At 46.0% G+C, this 16238-nt stretch overlaps 1 protein-coding gene across 1 annotated transcript in view; it reads left to right on the plus strand.

Moving 5' to 3' along the window:
• Positions 1-16238, plus strand: part of ccdc136b (coiled-coil domain containing 136b) — a 53412-nt gene that overhangs the window by 23461 nt on the left and 13713 nt on the right. The window contains exon 3 of the mRNA XM_015964153.3: positions 11299-11607. Within this exon, the coding sequence (XP_015819639.3) occupies positions 11299-11607 (309 nt within the window). The remainder of the gene's footprint in view (positions 1-11298; positions 11608-16238) is intronic.

Here is a 16238-nt window from a genome sequence, read left to right on the forward strand (position 1 = left end):
ACGGAATCATCCCTAGAGTCTCTACACCTGTGCACATGGCTCTTAACCCTTTGATGCATGAATTATGAAATCTTCAACCATGATTTTTTTAACAATTTTTTTCATTCATCTTTAGGTGTGGATGAAACAAATTTCAACAAATATTTTTTGTAAAATTTTATAATTTACAAATAGTTTATTACATGTCCACCTCAGTGGACAGCGTGCATTCAGAGCATGAAATATGTTGGCTTGGCTTACTGAAGTCCAAACGGAGGGGCTCACATGCAAAAAAGTCTTCAACAGCTGTGCTTAATAGCAAAAACAAATAAATAACAATTTTGAGTACCTGTCCACTGTAGTGACCATTATGCATCAAAGGGTTAATTAGCTAGATCTGTAGTTAATACTCAGCTCTGTCCCCTGATGCACCATCTCCCCTTCATCCTCTCACTGCTTTCAGTTCTATTTTGTCTAGTCTTAGCCCTTAAGCTAGCTGCTATTGGAAGGATGATCTCAGCATCAGCCAATCTTGAAGAGCTTAAATGTACGCCCACCAATGGTGGGCACCCCTGTGGGTATATAAGTGGAGCGACTCCACTGTTCGCCTCCGTTGTCTCTTCAAGCCAAGCTTAAGAGCTTCCTATAAAGAGCAATTATCCAAGAAGCATTCAACTCACCTACCATGTCCAGCGACGCCAGGACCTGCCCGGCCTGCCAGACTGGCTCCATCTCCAGCGGCGACCTGCACGCCAAGTGTGAGGTCTGTCTTGGGGCTCATCATGCTGGCCTGGCCTTGACCCTCCAGGCCTCATGCTCGTTTTGTGCCGCTCTGCCCATGGCTGAAAAGATCCGCCGGGTCGAGTACTTCACCTCCGCCGAGTAATTTCCAGTGGCTGACACAAACTCACAGGACAAGGCCTTACAGTTCTTCAACGTTGGCCAGGAGCCGGCTGGCTTCAACCGACTGGACGATGTCATCGACAGTGAGGAGTATGATGAGGCTGGCTGCCATAGCCCTTCTTCCCTCCTGGACAACATGGAGGTCGACAAGCCTCGCTCAGCGGGTCCTTCTGCTTCAGTGACTTCTCGCTCCTCCCTGCCAGCAGTTAGAGCACTGCTCCAGGAGCTGCCTGCCATCATCTCCGCGGCTGCGGTCCGCAAGGGGCTAGCCCTGCCAGAACCAGCTTCGCCTGAAGCAGATGATTTGTTAGGAATTTTCGGGGCAGCACAGACGTGCTGTCCAGACCCCATCAGGCCGCGCTTCCCCGCCGCCATGAGCTGCTGGTCCGCCGCCTTCTCTGAACCTGCTAAGCTCAAGGCACCAATTTCCACATATGCGCCCATTACCAAGGTCGAGGGCTTCTCCGACCAAGGCTGACCATCTGCTCCTCCACTGGAGCCGGACTTGGCCTCGCTGTTTGGCGCCAAGAACCACCTTGCTGGCCCGCAAGCAGTTCCCGCTTCTAAGCATGCCCAGCTGCTGACGCGGCTCACCGATTGCGCACATCAGTGCGCCTTCCAGACCGGCGCTGTAGGAAATAACATCGCCCTTCTTGCCTTTGGCGTTTCCAAAATGGTGGAAGAGCTTGACGCTCCTGACGAGTCAAAAACCATCATTACTGAAACTGCTGATGCCATCCTCAATCTGTGCGCTGCTGTACTCACCGGTTCTGCTCGCATTGCTGCCTGGCAGACCCTTATCCAGCGGGCCTTGTGGCTCAAGGCCCTGCCCTCCATTCCTGAACACCTGCACAGGGAGATCCTGGAAGGCCCCATCACCTCTGACGTTCTGTTTGGTCCCCATCTTAGGAGCGTCATCGAGAGGGCTCAGAAGACAACTGAACTGTCATCCAAGGTGCAAGACCTGGTCCACCCTCGGTCAGCCTCGCACTCCGGCCGTTCTTCCAGGGGATGGGACGAGCAGCGCGGAAACTTCAGGCGCCCAGCTGCACCGCCCGCCCCACGGAGCCGGCCTCCCGCTGAGGTGGAGCTGAAGCGGGACCAGAGAGTTGGCGGCCAACGGTTTCAAAATAGCCAGCAGACACCGTCTTGGCAGTCACAGTTGCAGGAACCTCGCCGAAAGCAACCATGAAAATGACTCATTGAGGGAATGTGTGTGCTTCTTACTGTAATAACTCTGTGAATGATTTTGGTTTTGAAATAAACCCCAAAAAACGTCACATAGAGAGCACAATCCTACAGTCCTCTGCAGAATCCTCTGCCGAATCCTCACACATTTTCCCCACACCAAGCACTGCGACACATCTGCATGTTCCCACAGTCAGTCATATTACACGGCCAGCTGTACGGGTGCGCTCCATTTGCGCACCAGCCCTAGCTTCCAGCCATGCCCAACACATTCCGCTTCCCCCACAACGTTGGGTGGGACGGGATGTCATGGCGCTGTCGCAACCACGTGCGGCGACACAGTGCGCGGCTCCGTTCGCTGGCATTTTGTCATCCCCGTGCACGGGCCCGGCTCCCACTCGTCCTTGAACTTTGGACTCCATGCTCCGCAGTGCGGATCAGCCTCTTCCAGCTGTTTCACGCTCGCCCTTTCGAGCGCAGCCCTCCATGGGTCGCTCCCAGTTCTCTGGTGCGAGCGACGGCGGTAAGGGCGCAAACCCAGTCCTCAGACATTGCTCACGTGACCTCGAACACACGTCCGCTGTCAGAACGCGCGCAAGAATGGCGCCACGTTTGTCTCATGAGCAAATGGATGTCGGAGACCATTCATTACAGTCACACACTCCATATTTAGTCCGCTCCTCCTCCCTTCAACGGGATCATGGAGACGACGTTCACGTCACAGGAACAATCTCAGGCCCTGGAGTTGGAGCTGCGGGAACTTCTGTCCAAGGACACCATTTTCCAAGTCCCTCGTGGACAAGAGCTCTCAGGCTTCTACTCCCGCTACTTCGTAGTACCGAAGAAGTCGGGAGGAATGAGACCAATTCTCGACCTTTCCCTGTTCAACTGCTCCATAGCAGTGATGCATTTCCACATGTTAACAATGAGGCAAGTCCTAGAATACGTGCGCTCCGGGGACTGTTTCACGTCAATAGACCTGAAAGATGCATACTTCCACATCCCAGTAATTCCCAAACACCGGAAGTTCCTGCGCTTTTCATTCAAGGGAGTTCAATACCAGTTCATTCGTCTTCCTTTCGGCTATTCGCTAGCCCCGCGCACCTTCTCCAAATGTCTGGAGACCGCTCTGCAGCCATCGCGCATGGCGGGAATGAAGGTTTTATTTTACCTGGACGATCTGCTCCTATGCGCTCGGTCCAAGGACGAGGCGTCAGAGCATACCAGGAAGTTAATAGAGCATCTGTCAACCCTGGGGTTTTCCATGAATTGGGAAAAGAGCTCCATCCTTCCATCCCAGTCGATTGTGTTTCTCAGGGTGGTACTGAATGCCTCCCTAATGAGAGCACGTTTGTCTCCGGCGAGAGCGGCAGATCTCACCACTGTGATCTCCCGCGTGCAACCCCGCAAGATCGTGAGAGCCCTGTAAGTCATGAAACTTCTGGGCATGATGGCTGCAGCCCACACTGTGGTCCCGTTAGGTTTACTGCACACGAGACGCCTACAGCGTTGGTTCATCTGCCTCCGAGTACACCCGATACGTCAGAAGAGACGTATGTTGAGGATTCCCCCTTCAGTGGGCGGGGACCTCGCTCACTGGGGGAATCCCTGCATCCTCTCACTTGGGGTCCCCATCGGACGTCCTACGTCACACATATCTGTGTTTACGGATGCGCCACTGTTGGGATGGAGGGGGGCACGTGCTTGTCCCATACGGTGGCAGATCATTGGCCCTCCCACACGCACGAGCACATAAATGTGTTGGAGCTTACGACAGTGAGGAATGTGATCAGACACTTCGCTGCCCTTCTCGAGGGCCGTCATGTCGAAGTTCACATAGACAACCAGGTGGCGGCAGCCTACATAAATTGCCAAGGGGGAGTTCGATCCCTCCTACTATTGCGCATAGCCACAGGTTTACTGTGTTGGGCACATGTCCACCTGCTGTCCATCAAAGCCACCTACATTCCGGGGGTCCTGAATGTGGCAGCAGACATCCTGTCAAGAGGGGGACCCCGCGACTCCGACTGGCGTCTGCATCCCACACTGACATCACAGATCTGGATCAAGTTTGGGGAACCCTCTCTGGATCTGTTCGTGGCTCGCGAAAACGCTCAGTGTTGCCTGTGGTTTTCCCTGAGTCCCCGGGACCACCCCCCACTCAGAGCGGACGCCTTCTCACACCATCCCTGGCCGCAGATGCTCCTGTATGCGTTTCCGCCAGTCCCACTGATTCCCCGTCTCCTGGACGGAATTTGGTCGGAACAGCTCTTGGTTTTTCTGGTAGCTCCCAGACGCTTGTCCGCGTCGTGGTTTCCAGACCTGCAAGTGCTAGTGTCCGACTCCCCGTGGAGGCTCCCGTGGAGGGCGGACGCCCTTCTCCAGGCGGATGGGATAATCAAACATCCTCCAGAAATAGGCCAACGGCTGTGGGTCTGGCCGCTGAGCGGTCACGCTTAGAGGCTTCTGGGCTGCCGCATGATGTGGTCGCCACGATTCAGAGTGTGCAGGCGCCTTCTACCATCACATCTTATGCTGCTAAATGGACAGCTTTCCAGAAATGGTGCACAGAGTGGAATGTTCAAGCGCTCTCCTGCCATCTGGCGGATGTCCTATCGTTTTTGCAGATGCTGATGGACAGGGGCCTCGCATTCAGCACTATTTAAACATATGCTGCAGCTATCTCATCCTGTCACCAGGGTTTTGGAGATAGATCTGTTTTCAATCATCCCCTCACAAAACGTTTTCTAAAAGGTGCCAGAAGGAACAGACCTGTGTCCCGCCCGCTATTTCGCCAGTGGGACCTAACGGTGGTTCTGCGTGGCTTGTCTGAAGCCCCATTTGAACCCTTGGACCAGGTCTCACTCAAGTTCCTGTCACTCAAAACTGCATTGCTGCTGGCGCTGGCATCAGTCAAGAGAGTGAGCGACCTAACCGCCCTCTCAGTGGCTCCTACATGCCTCAGGATCTGGGAAGATGGCGGGTCTGCTGTTTTATGCCCCAACCCAGCCTTTGTGCCCAAAAACATTAATACTTCCTTTAAATCCAGGTCAATTTCATTGGCTGGACTTTTTCCTCCTCCCCATAATTCTGATGAGGAGGCGGCTTCCCACCTTCTCTGCCCGGTGCGCGCGCTTGCACGATATGTGTCACGCACTTCAGGGATTTGCCGCTCACAAAGCCTGTTTGTGAGCGCTTGGGCAAGCGCTGTCGACCCAGTGTCTTTCACACTGGCTGTGTGACGCCATTTCACTCGCTTACACCAGGGCCAGATTAACACTTTGTTGTGCCCTGGGCAACAATCTTCAAGGGCCCCATCATCACGAACCAAGGATCACCATAATATGGTCACATACAGAATATATTACTGTAATATGCAGTAAATATACTCAATAATTGAATGCTTGATATCACATAACCCGCTCAGGGTAACCTTTGACCCACCTTGTGTGGACTGACCAATGAGGAGAGGGTCTTAACTTGAGGCCCTCTCTTCATTGGTCAGTCTTCATGAGACTGACTCTCAACTGACGTTCAAAGTCATAGGAAGCGAAGCGTCTCTGTGCAGCGCAAAAGCCCAGGTGGACAGTTAGTTTAATATAGGGTGACCGTATTTCCATTTCCAAACAAGAGGACAAGGGATCTGTGCCTATGACATCACACTATGGCAACACCACACAAAACACGTTGGGACCCATTTTTTTTAAAGAACTACATTAATATCAGATTCTGCCAATAAAAGGGCTCTAAAACAATTAATATGTAAATATTTAGCATATTTATTGCAAAATCTCATTTTTCTGCTTTAGTGCTGCAACAAGGTTTTATTAATAGTGGTGTGCATCTCTACCTGCCTCACGATTCGATCCGATTCCGATTATCTGCCTAACGATTCGATTTGAGTCTGAAATGCATCACGATTCTTCACGCAAAAATTTTCATTACTTAATAAAAGCAGTAGAATAGTTTTCAATTTCTTTTTGATTTTGAAATCCCTGAAAAACAGAACATTCATCTATTCACTATAGTGAGCAATAATGTTTAAAGTGTGCTGCCTATAATTACTTAAATAATTCAAGAAATCATGTTTTCGGTAGAGCAGCTTTAAGATAGAATATTACTGAACTTAAAAATAGTAAACAAATACTGTGTTAAGTGATTCTTTCACATCCAGGATCCCAAAACAGAAATTAGCCCAGATATCCGATTTACATGTAACGGGTACATCTTTGATTACTGGTGATGTTGGCCCTGTATCCCTGTCCAATTGCTTCTAGGACAACGCAGTGCGCATGTCATTGCAACTCTGCCCCCAGAAGTAATACCTCAAAATTTTGTTGTCCTCGCATAGACCAGGGGTCGGCAACCTGTTCCCATCAAAGAGCCATTATTACCCGTTTCCCACAGTAAAGAAAACACTGCAGCAGCCGCGGCATTGTGGGCGGGGCCTACCCTCAGACAGCAGCCGGTACCGGTCGGTCGCTCGTGTACGTCAACGTTATCTTTCATAAGACGATAATCAATAAAACGATTTATATAAAATGGATCCAGAAGTTGAAGCCTGTCTCTGCCTACAATATTTTGACATTTTTCACCCTGTTAGTGGTTTTACTGAGCAGATGCCACTTTTGTCATACGTTTCTTTTTAAAACATGTTTAGACTGTTCAGAATACAAATCCAGGCTCTGTCACGTTTGATTGTTGTAATTAAACTTTGTAGGTGGGGGAGGTCAGAAAAGGATCCGATCATTTTGTTTTCCCCTCATTTACAGTGACGGAGACAACGGTGCAGTGCTCCTGGCTCTGGTGTTAATCAAGTTAAATTTAACTATTTTCACAAGAAAACAAAACATTTAAAAGCAGGGCTTGTGTTGTGTTGACCGGATAGTTCCCAAATTTGACCATTTATTTTGACGGAGAAAGAACAGAAAGAATTACCCCGACGCATGCAGACGAACTGACATTTTATTCGTTTCGCGCAGATGTAGCTAAATCACTCAAGAAAAGATTCCCATCTAAGCTGGACACGGAGCTCAGCGCAGCTCGCTGTCAGCGCGTACGTACGGCGCACAGTGAGCTGAAGATGTGGAGAGGGGCTTGGAGCACGTCGCAGAACCAGGGCGCATGCAGGACGATTCCTCCGACTGAAGCGAGACTTGTCACTTAGAAAATGCTCCCTGATTATGAAACTTTGGCTGAATAGTGCTTGTTTCTGTCTCCAATGTGGCGACACATCCAGGAGCTGAGGAGAATCCCAGAATCTCACATCCTCGTCAGCTCAGGAAGCGCATATGATTACGCACAAGCGTGACGCGTCAACCCGGTCTCACAGTAAGACCGGGCTGGACCTGTTCAGGTTTCCGCAGACAATCTTTACATTTAGAATTGGCATACAGATGCAAAATTAATGCAGTAAAATATAAAGCATTTTATTTAAATATCCATTCATTATTTTACAAGCACAGAGAGCCGCATCAGATGGATGGAAGAGCCGCATGCGTCTCCAGAGCCGCGGTTGCCGACCCCCGACATAGACATAGGGAGAGAATCTCATTATGTCACGTTGCTGCATCGATGGGGAATCGTGCACGGCTGAATGGCAATGCATCTTAGAATCGATCATTTTTCCCACCTCTATTTATTAATAATAAATTATTCTACCTTTTGTTTTACTACAGCATCAGTAAGCTTCCTGTGCACAGATTATTAAGGATGCTTGTTTCAGCTTGTCACACACTCCATGGAAACTTTCAGAGAATCCACAAATAGTGACTTTGAAATGGTTTTGTTACTTTTTGCAAGTTTAGAAAAGAAGCAGATGAGACAGCATGTCTGATAATTTAGTTTTTCATCTGATAATATTAGAACATGTCAGTAATGTCTGAGGGGCTTTTACAAACACTGTATAACTAACACTCCTGGACAGGGTATGAATTACACAGAGGCTTCTGGGGTGTCCAGTTATGGGTGGGTGGGGGTGGGGGGTTGTCATTTTTGCCTTGGCCCCCAAAATGTCTTGAAACGGCCCTGGGTGTGTGACTGAGTTTTGAAAGTGATCTGAATTGTATCAGATGTATAAATATTGTGTATAACTTATTGTTTTATACAGGTAAAAATGTGTAGTGGAGATGAATCTACCTACATTTTACTTTTTGTTTTGTTTTCTTGTTTTTATTTAACTATTTTCCTGTCCTGTCTGTCTCTCATCTTCCTGCATCTCCTCTAAACTCTCCAGAAAGACTGCTGCCTGGATTCTTACTTTTTCACCTCATCAGTTACTTCTGAGCAGATCAAAGGGATCTGTGCGTTTCGATGCTGGGTCAGTGAGGTGAAATCACCACAGCACAGGTGATGAGCTCCGCAGTAGCAGAGCGCTTCAGGCGCAAACAAGACAGAAAATAGAGAACATGTGCGGACATGAACGCTCGTGTGCTAATTATAGTTTTTTGGTTGCACCACTTTGAGAATGGACCGTGCGATGGAAGCAGCTGCCTGGAGCGCTGCGCAACAACGCGCTGTGCCGCTCTCTGCTCAAAAGAGTCCATAAATGATGTAAAATAGGTAGAAAACTTTTTTCCGGCTCCCCTGGATGCGTAGGATATACAGCTCCCCCATAATTCGATCCCTGCTCCTGGATGAAAAGCCAGACATTTTCATCAATACAAGCCCTGGACAGAGAAAAAAGTGGACATGTCTGGGGAAAACGGGACGTATGGCCACCCTAGTCCTCATAAAGCGGGAAATTACAGATACAGTATTTTGCTCGTGCCTTTGCTGCCCTGGGCCCTTTAGAGTTTGTGGGCCCTGGGCAATTGCCCAGTTGCCCATATGGTTAATCCGGCCTTGGCTTACAAATCATCAGGGCGGGATCCTCCTGAGACACTCAGGGCTCACTCAGCCAGAGGGATTTCCTCTTCTATGGCGCTCCACAGTGGTGTGTCAATGGAAAACATTTGTCAGGCTGCTTCATGGGCTTCACCCTGTTCCTTTACTCATTATTTACGAGATGTGTCTTCAGGATCCATCACTCGTTCAGTGCTTGGACCTCAGCAGGCTGAGTGAAAGCATTATGGCACCACATCAGCCTTACTTGAATGAATTTCATCCTCTTGTGGATGATATTTTTAGTGGGGGCCCCACTCTTCTCTCTGGCTGCCTCAGCCTTTTAAGTCCTGGGCTGAGGCTGAGCGACCCTCGCTAAAAGGAGACATGTTGGGTGTGTCCATTGGTTGAGCTAACCAGTGTGGCGTAAACCAGGGGTGTCAAACTCATTTTAGCTCAGGGACCACATTGAGGGAAATCTAGACCCAAGTGGGCCGGACCGGTAAATTAAAAAAAAACTTCAGATTGTTTTCTTTGTTTTAATACAATCAATATAAAACAAGGCTGGAGCCTGAGGACAGTGTAGTACAAGTACAACACCTGAAGTGTACTTGAAAATTCGAAAAAAAAAAAAATCAACAAATAAAAAAAACATTCCTTAGTGATTCAAAGAGCTTACAGATCACATGGCAAGAGCAGTTTCATGCAGCACTTAAAGTATATTTGACTCATTTTACTTTACATCTTTTAGCTTTCACCAGCACATCAATATCAGAAGTCACATCCTGAGTGGCAGCCAACTTCAGGATGTGACTCAAGTTCTTGTGTGAGCCTTGAGCGCAGCTTTGTTTTATTTATACTCATTACAGAGAAAACTTGCTCACTAAGATACGTTTATTTTTCACTCTACATTGTAAAGTATGAAAATAAAGTTTACACAACCATCTCGCGGGCCGGATTTAACCCGCTTGCGGGCCGGATCCAGCCCGCGGGCTGCATATTTGACACCCCGCGGGCCGGATCCAGCCCGTGGGCTGCATATTTGGCACCCCTGGCGTAAACCCATCCAGCTGCGCATTATTCCAATAGCAGCTAGCTTAAGGGCTAAGACTAGACGAAATAGAACGTTGGTTACGTATTGTAACCCCAGATTCTATGAGTCTAGTGGCAGCCCTTAAGCCAATGGCCCCACTGGTTCGTTAGGACTAAGAGCCATTGGAGGCGAACAGTGGAGTCGCTCCACTTATATACCCACAGGAGTGCCCACCATTGGTGGGCGTACATTTAAGCTCTTCATGATTGGCTGATGCTGAGATCATCGTTCCAATAGCAGCTAGCTTAAGGGCTGCGACTAGACTCATAGAATCTGGGGTTACAATACGTAACCAACGTTCTGAGCCACCTGGAGATGGACAAATCACAGACATGCAAAGCTACATGTTCATTTATATCTGAGGAGTGAAAGTGAAATCATCACAGGATGCTGTTTTTGTGTAAACAGAATTTCCAGGGAAGAGGCTGAAATTAGAGTGGGAGTTAAAATGGCTCTCTGAGAACTGAACCATCCTCGTGAAGCAGCTTTTTCACCACCTAATGGGAAAGGACTGAGGATGGGAACATTAAACGTCTGTTTTCCAGCCTCGAACTCGCACAGTTCTCTGCATCTTTAGCTTTTCTAACATCTGAATTATTAATATATTTGCAATGCCCTATATCCTCTCTAGAGTCACGTTTGGTTTTACAAACCCAGACACACAAACATCTGCTCCTGATCTGTCTCTGTCTGAAAGAAACAAGGAGGAAAACCTCAGACGGACGTGTAACGTGACATGGTGCACCGTGGGAGATGTGTGTGTCATATCTGTGTTACTATGAAGGCTAGCTGGTGTTGTTATGGACTGTCAGGAGCATTCCTGAGTGGTGAGTCATATAGGATTGCTTCATCATATACCAGCTCTCCTCCCCCTTCCTTTCCTTTCCTTTTTGTGCTGCATTGTTTCAGCTGACTCACTCCACCTGCTGGTCAAGTAGCTACCTTCACCGTGCAGCTCATGGAACTGTAAATGCTGGATGTGGCTTGTGGGTACAACCACTTTACTCAAAAGCACGAAGAAACATTTTTTAAAACATCAATTCCATAAACAGTATTAATAAAAAGACGAGATGTGTAATTTTCCTCTAACAGATGGATTAACAAGAATATAACTAGATTGTTGGTTGTGGATATTGTGTTCTGGTATATTTTAAGCTGCATGAGTGAAGAAAGGATCAGAGTACAACATAATTTGTACCACTTGAATCACAAGGTGGTGCTATTGATTAAAAAACAGTGTTTAAGTCTATTCTTTGGGATCAGTAAGACCCCCCCCCCCCCCATGCTTAACATCTGTGTCATCTTTCCATCAGATGACCCCAATGATCTGAAAGCTGACAGCAGCCCCACCGATAACGAGATAACAGCCAAGGAGAGAGGCATCCTGGGGGAGAACAACGAGAAGGAGGAAATGGACCAGGAAAGATCTCTGGAGGATGAGGGGGAGGAAAAGAAGCTGAAGGATGAGGAAGGTGAAGGACTGGAGAAGAACAGGAAGGAGGAGCTGACAGAAGAGCAGGAGCTGGAAGAGCTGAGATCTCAGATGCTGCAGCTGCTGCTTGAGCTGGATGAAGTCAGAGAGACATCCAACAAACATCAGGAGAGTTTCCAAGAGCTGCAAGGTAAAAATAAAAATACTAAAGCTTTGCAGGTACAAAGTAAGTTTTATGCTCTGTGTATTTTACAATTCCCATCCAAGGAACATTTAAATAATTAATCACGTATGCAGATGATGGAAAACACAACTGTATTAGTGCAGAACAAAAAACATCTGGTTCTTAGTACTGTTTTAGAGACACATTTAGAGTAAAATATTTACAACCTGCAGAGGCTTGGTGGGATTTGAATCTCAGGAGAAGAAATTGACAATACCAAACAATTTTCTGCATTGCTGCTCAAAAAAAAAAGCAAAAAGAGGCAGATGTATCAGATAAAACAGTCTGATTGACCATCCCTTTTAATCCAAATGGGGTTTGAATGAAAGCAACTGGACTTCAGAGGTTTTTCATCTGAGGAGCTTTATCAATTCTGACTGGAATATGGGAGGATGAAGCATATAAACTGTAGCTGTCTATTGTTGTTTAACAAGCAGAAACTACCTATGAATACCCCTCCTCCCTACCTCCTGAGGAGTCATAGCCTCTGTTGTGTGAAAATCATTGTATTGATTAGGCGCAGGAGGGTGTGTGCAACTGTTTGGGAAATAGGTTCAGAGCTACTTTATAGGTGCTGGAATGGTGAAACCTGAGGCCTCCTCCTCTTTTTAATGTAGGATTTTCCCATTTGACAGGTAGTTTCCTTTAGTCCTCTCTCAAACCATTTATCTTCTCTGTCCAGATTGTGTACTTTGTCATCTTCAAAAGTGTGTCCCTTGTCCTTCAGGTGAAGGTGGACTGCAGAGTCTTGACCTGAAGAGGCTTCTCTTCTGTGTGTAGTTGTTTAGTTTCCCCTATGTAGAGGTCTGGACAGTCCTCGCTACATTAGACTGCATAAACAACCCCACTGAGCTTCTGTTTGGGTGTCTTGTGTTTATGATGTAGGGCCGAGCGATCTGACGATATAAGATCATTAAGGATTATAAAGTGATGACGATCTACCAAAGCTCAGAGATTGTAGAACAGTGCCATTATGTCTGGACGCTATTTGCTAGTCTGCTTTGTCAAAAAACAGATGCACAGATGAACCAATCAGAGAAAGTTTAGGCATCGTGTTGGTTTGTTTAGCGGGGGGTTTCGGTAGAGCTGAGGAAAATAATCTAAAAATCGATGCATTAAGATGCGGACATAAACAATTGTGAATCACTGAAGAAGCACACTATACCCAATTATATTGCTGCTAGCATTATCCACTAGCTTGCTCCATCTCTAAGTCGTCGTTACCTGTATTCTCATGCTTCTGCTCAATCAGGGAACCTTTGCGTCAATGTTCAGCTCTAAACTTAGCATCTAGCTTTGCGGCTTTTCTTTGGGCATGTTTGTTTGTGTTTTAGCGAGCCTTTTCTCTGTGGCTGCCGACTGGAGCTTTGTTTATGCCAAACCCTCCCCCGCGTAGTCAGGAAATGACTACGGAGAGCAGTGAGGCACAAATAGAGAGGGTCATAGAGAGTGTAATCCTGACTTGATGCAACATGAATTTAGCTCAACATGATAGATTTTTCTTTGGACAAGAAATAATTACTGATATTGGAGTTTTTTTCAATGACTGTGCAACAATTTTCACAACATTGGTGCTTTTTTTTCACGAGTCCAGACACAAAACTCACAACCAATGATCAAAATGCACATTTTTTCAAAACTCTCCCCTGTTTCTCAATTGCTTGGATGCCACACACATAAAACTTAGATCATTTGTTCATGTAACAACAACCACCGGTTCAATTTGACACAACTTAACATCAAATTGTACTATTTCATAACGCAGTTTACACATTACATTTCAAATGAGTGCCTATTTCTTTCCTTTCAATTATCTATCAATTGATACAACTGCTCATAATGATAAGTAACTGTTGCACTACTCTCAGTGCTGTATTGATAAAGACAAACAATTAAACACTAGGTTAATTTGTAATTTGCTGTCCAATTCTGCCAACTCATCAGTGATGATTGGATGCACATTGTGGAATGAAAGAGGTGACATGGAGTCAGCAAGAGGTCAAGCAGTGGTGGGAGGAGAAAGAAGAGGAAGACGTTCAAAGGAATGGCACAGTACAGGCCCCCCTTCTGAGAGGTGGTCGAGAACCTGTGGCCAAATCCACAACACAGAGTTGACGAGCATAGAAGTAGAGTAATCACTGTTTTGTTTACAGTATTACAGTACAAGATAGAAAGCTGAGAAACACATCTTTTGTTTTTGTTTTTACAATTAATGACTGTATTTTAGCTTTGATTCAAATGAACCTATGTTACACTATGATTGCACTGTGGTGTTTTGGATCAATATATTTCAGAATTCGTTTACTGATTCCACTCTCTCTGTAGTATTCTCTCTACTACTGTACAGGTGCTGGCCAGTAAATTAGAATATCATCAAAAGGTTGAAAATATTTCAGTAATTCCATTCAAAACGTGAAACTTGTACATTATATTCATGCAATGCACACAGACCAATGTATTTCCGATGTTTATTACGTTTAATTTTGATATTTATAGGTGACAACCAATGAAAACATCAAATCTGGTATCTCAGAAAATTAGAATATTCTAAAGGCCACTGAAAAAATGTTTGTTTCTCTAATGTTGGCCAACTGAAAAGAATGAACATGAAAAGAATGTGCATGTATAGCACTCAATACTTAGTCGGGGCTCCTTTTGCCTCAATAACTGCAGTAATGCGGCGTGGCATGGACTCGATCAGTCTGTGGCACTGCTCAGGTGTTATGAGAGCCCAGGTTGCTCTGATAGTCGTCTTCAGCTCCTCTGCATTGTTGGGTCTAGCGTATTGCATCCTCCGCTTCACAATACCCCATAGATTTTCTATGGGGTTAAGGTCAGGCGAGTTTGCTGGCCAATCAAGGACAGGGATACCATGGTCCTTGAACCAGGTGCTGGTGGTTTTGGCACTGTGTGCAGGTGCCAAGTCCTGTTGAAAGGTGAAGTCTGCATCCCCATAAAGTTGGTCAGCAGCAGGAAGCATGAAGTGCTCTAAAACTTCCTGGTAGACGGCTGCATTGACCCTGGACCTCAGGAAACAGAGTGGGCCAACACCGGCAGATGACATGGCACCCCACACCATCACTGACGGTGGAAACTTTACACTGGACCTCATGCAACGTGGATTCTGTGCTTCTCCGCTCTTCCTCCAGACTCTGGGTCCTTGATTTCCAAAGGAAATGCAGAACTTGCTTTCATCAGAAAACATAACTTTGGACCACTCAGCATCAGTCCAGTCCTTTTTGTCCTTGGCCCAGGCGAGACGCTTCTTGCGCTGTTTCATGTTCAAGAGTGGCTTGACACACGGAATGCGACACCTGAATCCCATGTCTTTCATGAGTCTCCTCGTGGTGGTTCTTGAAGCGCTGACTCCAGCTGCAGTCCACTCTTTGTGGATCTCCCCCACATTTTTGAATGGGTTTGTCGTCACAATTCTCTGCAGGGTGCGGTTATCCCTAGAGCTTGTACACTTTTTTCTACCACATTTTTTCCGTCCCTTCGCCTGTCTGTTAATGTGCTTGGACACAGAGCTCTGTGAACAGCCAGCTTCTTTAGCAATCACCTTTTGTGTCTTGCCCTCCTTGTGCAAGGTGTCAATGATTGTCTTTTGGACAGCTGTTAAGTCAGAAGTCTTCCCCATGATTGTGGTGCCTTCAAAACAAGACTGAGGGACCTTTTAAAGGCCTTTGCAGGTGTTTTGAGTAAATCAGCTGATTAGAGTGGCAGCAGGTGTCTTCTATATTCAGCCTTTTCAGAATATTCTAATTTTTTGAGATACCAAATTTGGAGTTTTCATTAGTTGTCACTTATGAATATCAAATTTAAATGTAATGAACATTGGAAATACATTGGTCTGTGTGCATTGCATGAATATAATGTACAAGTTTCACGTTTTGAATGGAATTACTGAAATATTTTCAACCTTTTGATGATATTCTAATTTACTGGCCAGCACCTGTATGTGATGTTGTTCTGCAAGGTAGAGTTGTAAGCTTGTACATTTGTTTGGATCTTTTTGTTTCTACTTTTATTAGTTTGGCATCTAGTGTTGGCAGCAAAGTTAGAATTTTATTGTGCAGATAAAAATTTTCTACTTTCACTTTGCATATGGCAGTAAAAACTCGGAATCTTTGAATTATGAAACTCGTATCACCTATTTTGTTGTACAATATTAAATTATTGTTCAAACCATGACTTATTTAAACTATGGGTTACGTGTGTGTGGGTGATCTAGAGTTGGGTTTCAATGGTATTTCACAGTAAATTAGTTTTTTGAACCAATGTTTGTGCAAGTGCAAGATTTCTTTAAACATGTGAATGCACAATGGACAGCCTGTGTTACAAGTGATGACTGTTATCAGTTTTGTGTCTAGAGTTGTAAAATAAGACATCAGTGTTGTGAAAATTGTTGCAAAGTGTTTGAAAAGAAAAACTTGTGGACGATAGAATATGAGCCACCTCTAAATAGAATTTAAATTATTTTACATTAATCTTAAACATATAATTACAGTTTCTCTCAGTTGCTTTGGTGCATTTCTCACAACAGAATTGATCTCTGCTCCACTACTAAGGCTCTTCTCAAAACTGTTAGTGCAAACTGC

Source organism: Nothobranchius furzeri, chromosome 4 (genome assembly GCF_043380555.1).
Source record: "Nothobranchius furzeri strain GRZ-AD chromosome 4, NfurGRZ-RIMD1, whole genome shotgun sequence".
In the NCBI taxonomy this organism is placed as follows: domain Eukaryota; kingdom Metazoa; phylum Chordata; class Actinopteri; order Cyprinodontiformes; family Nothobranchiidae; genus Nothobranchius; species Nothobranchius furzeri.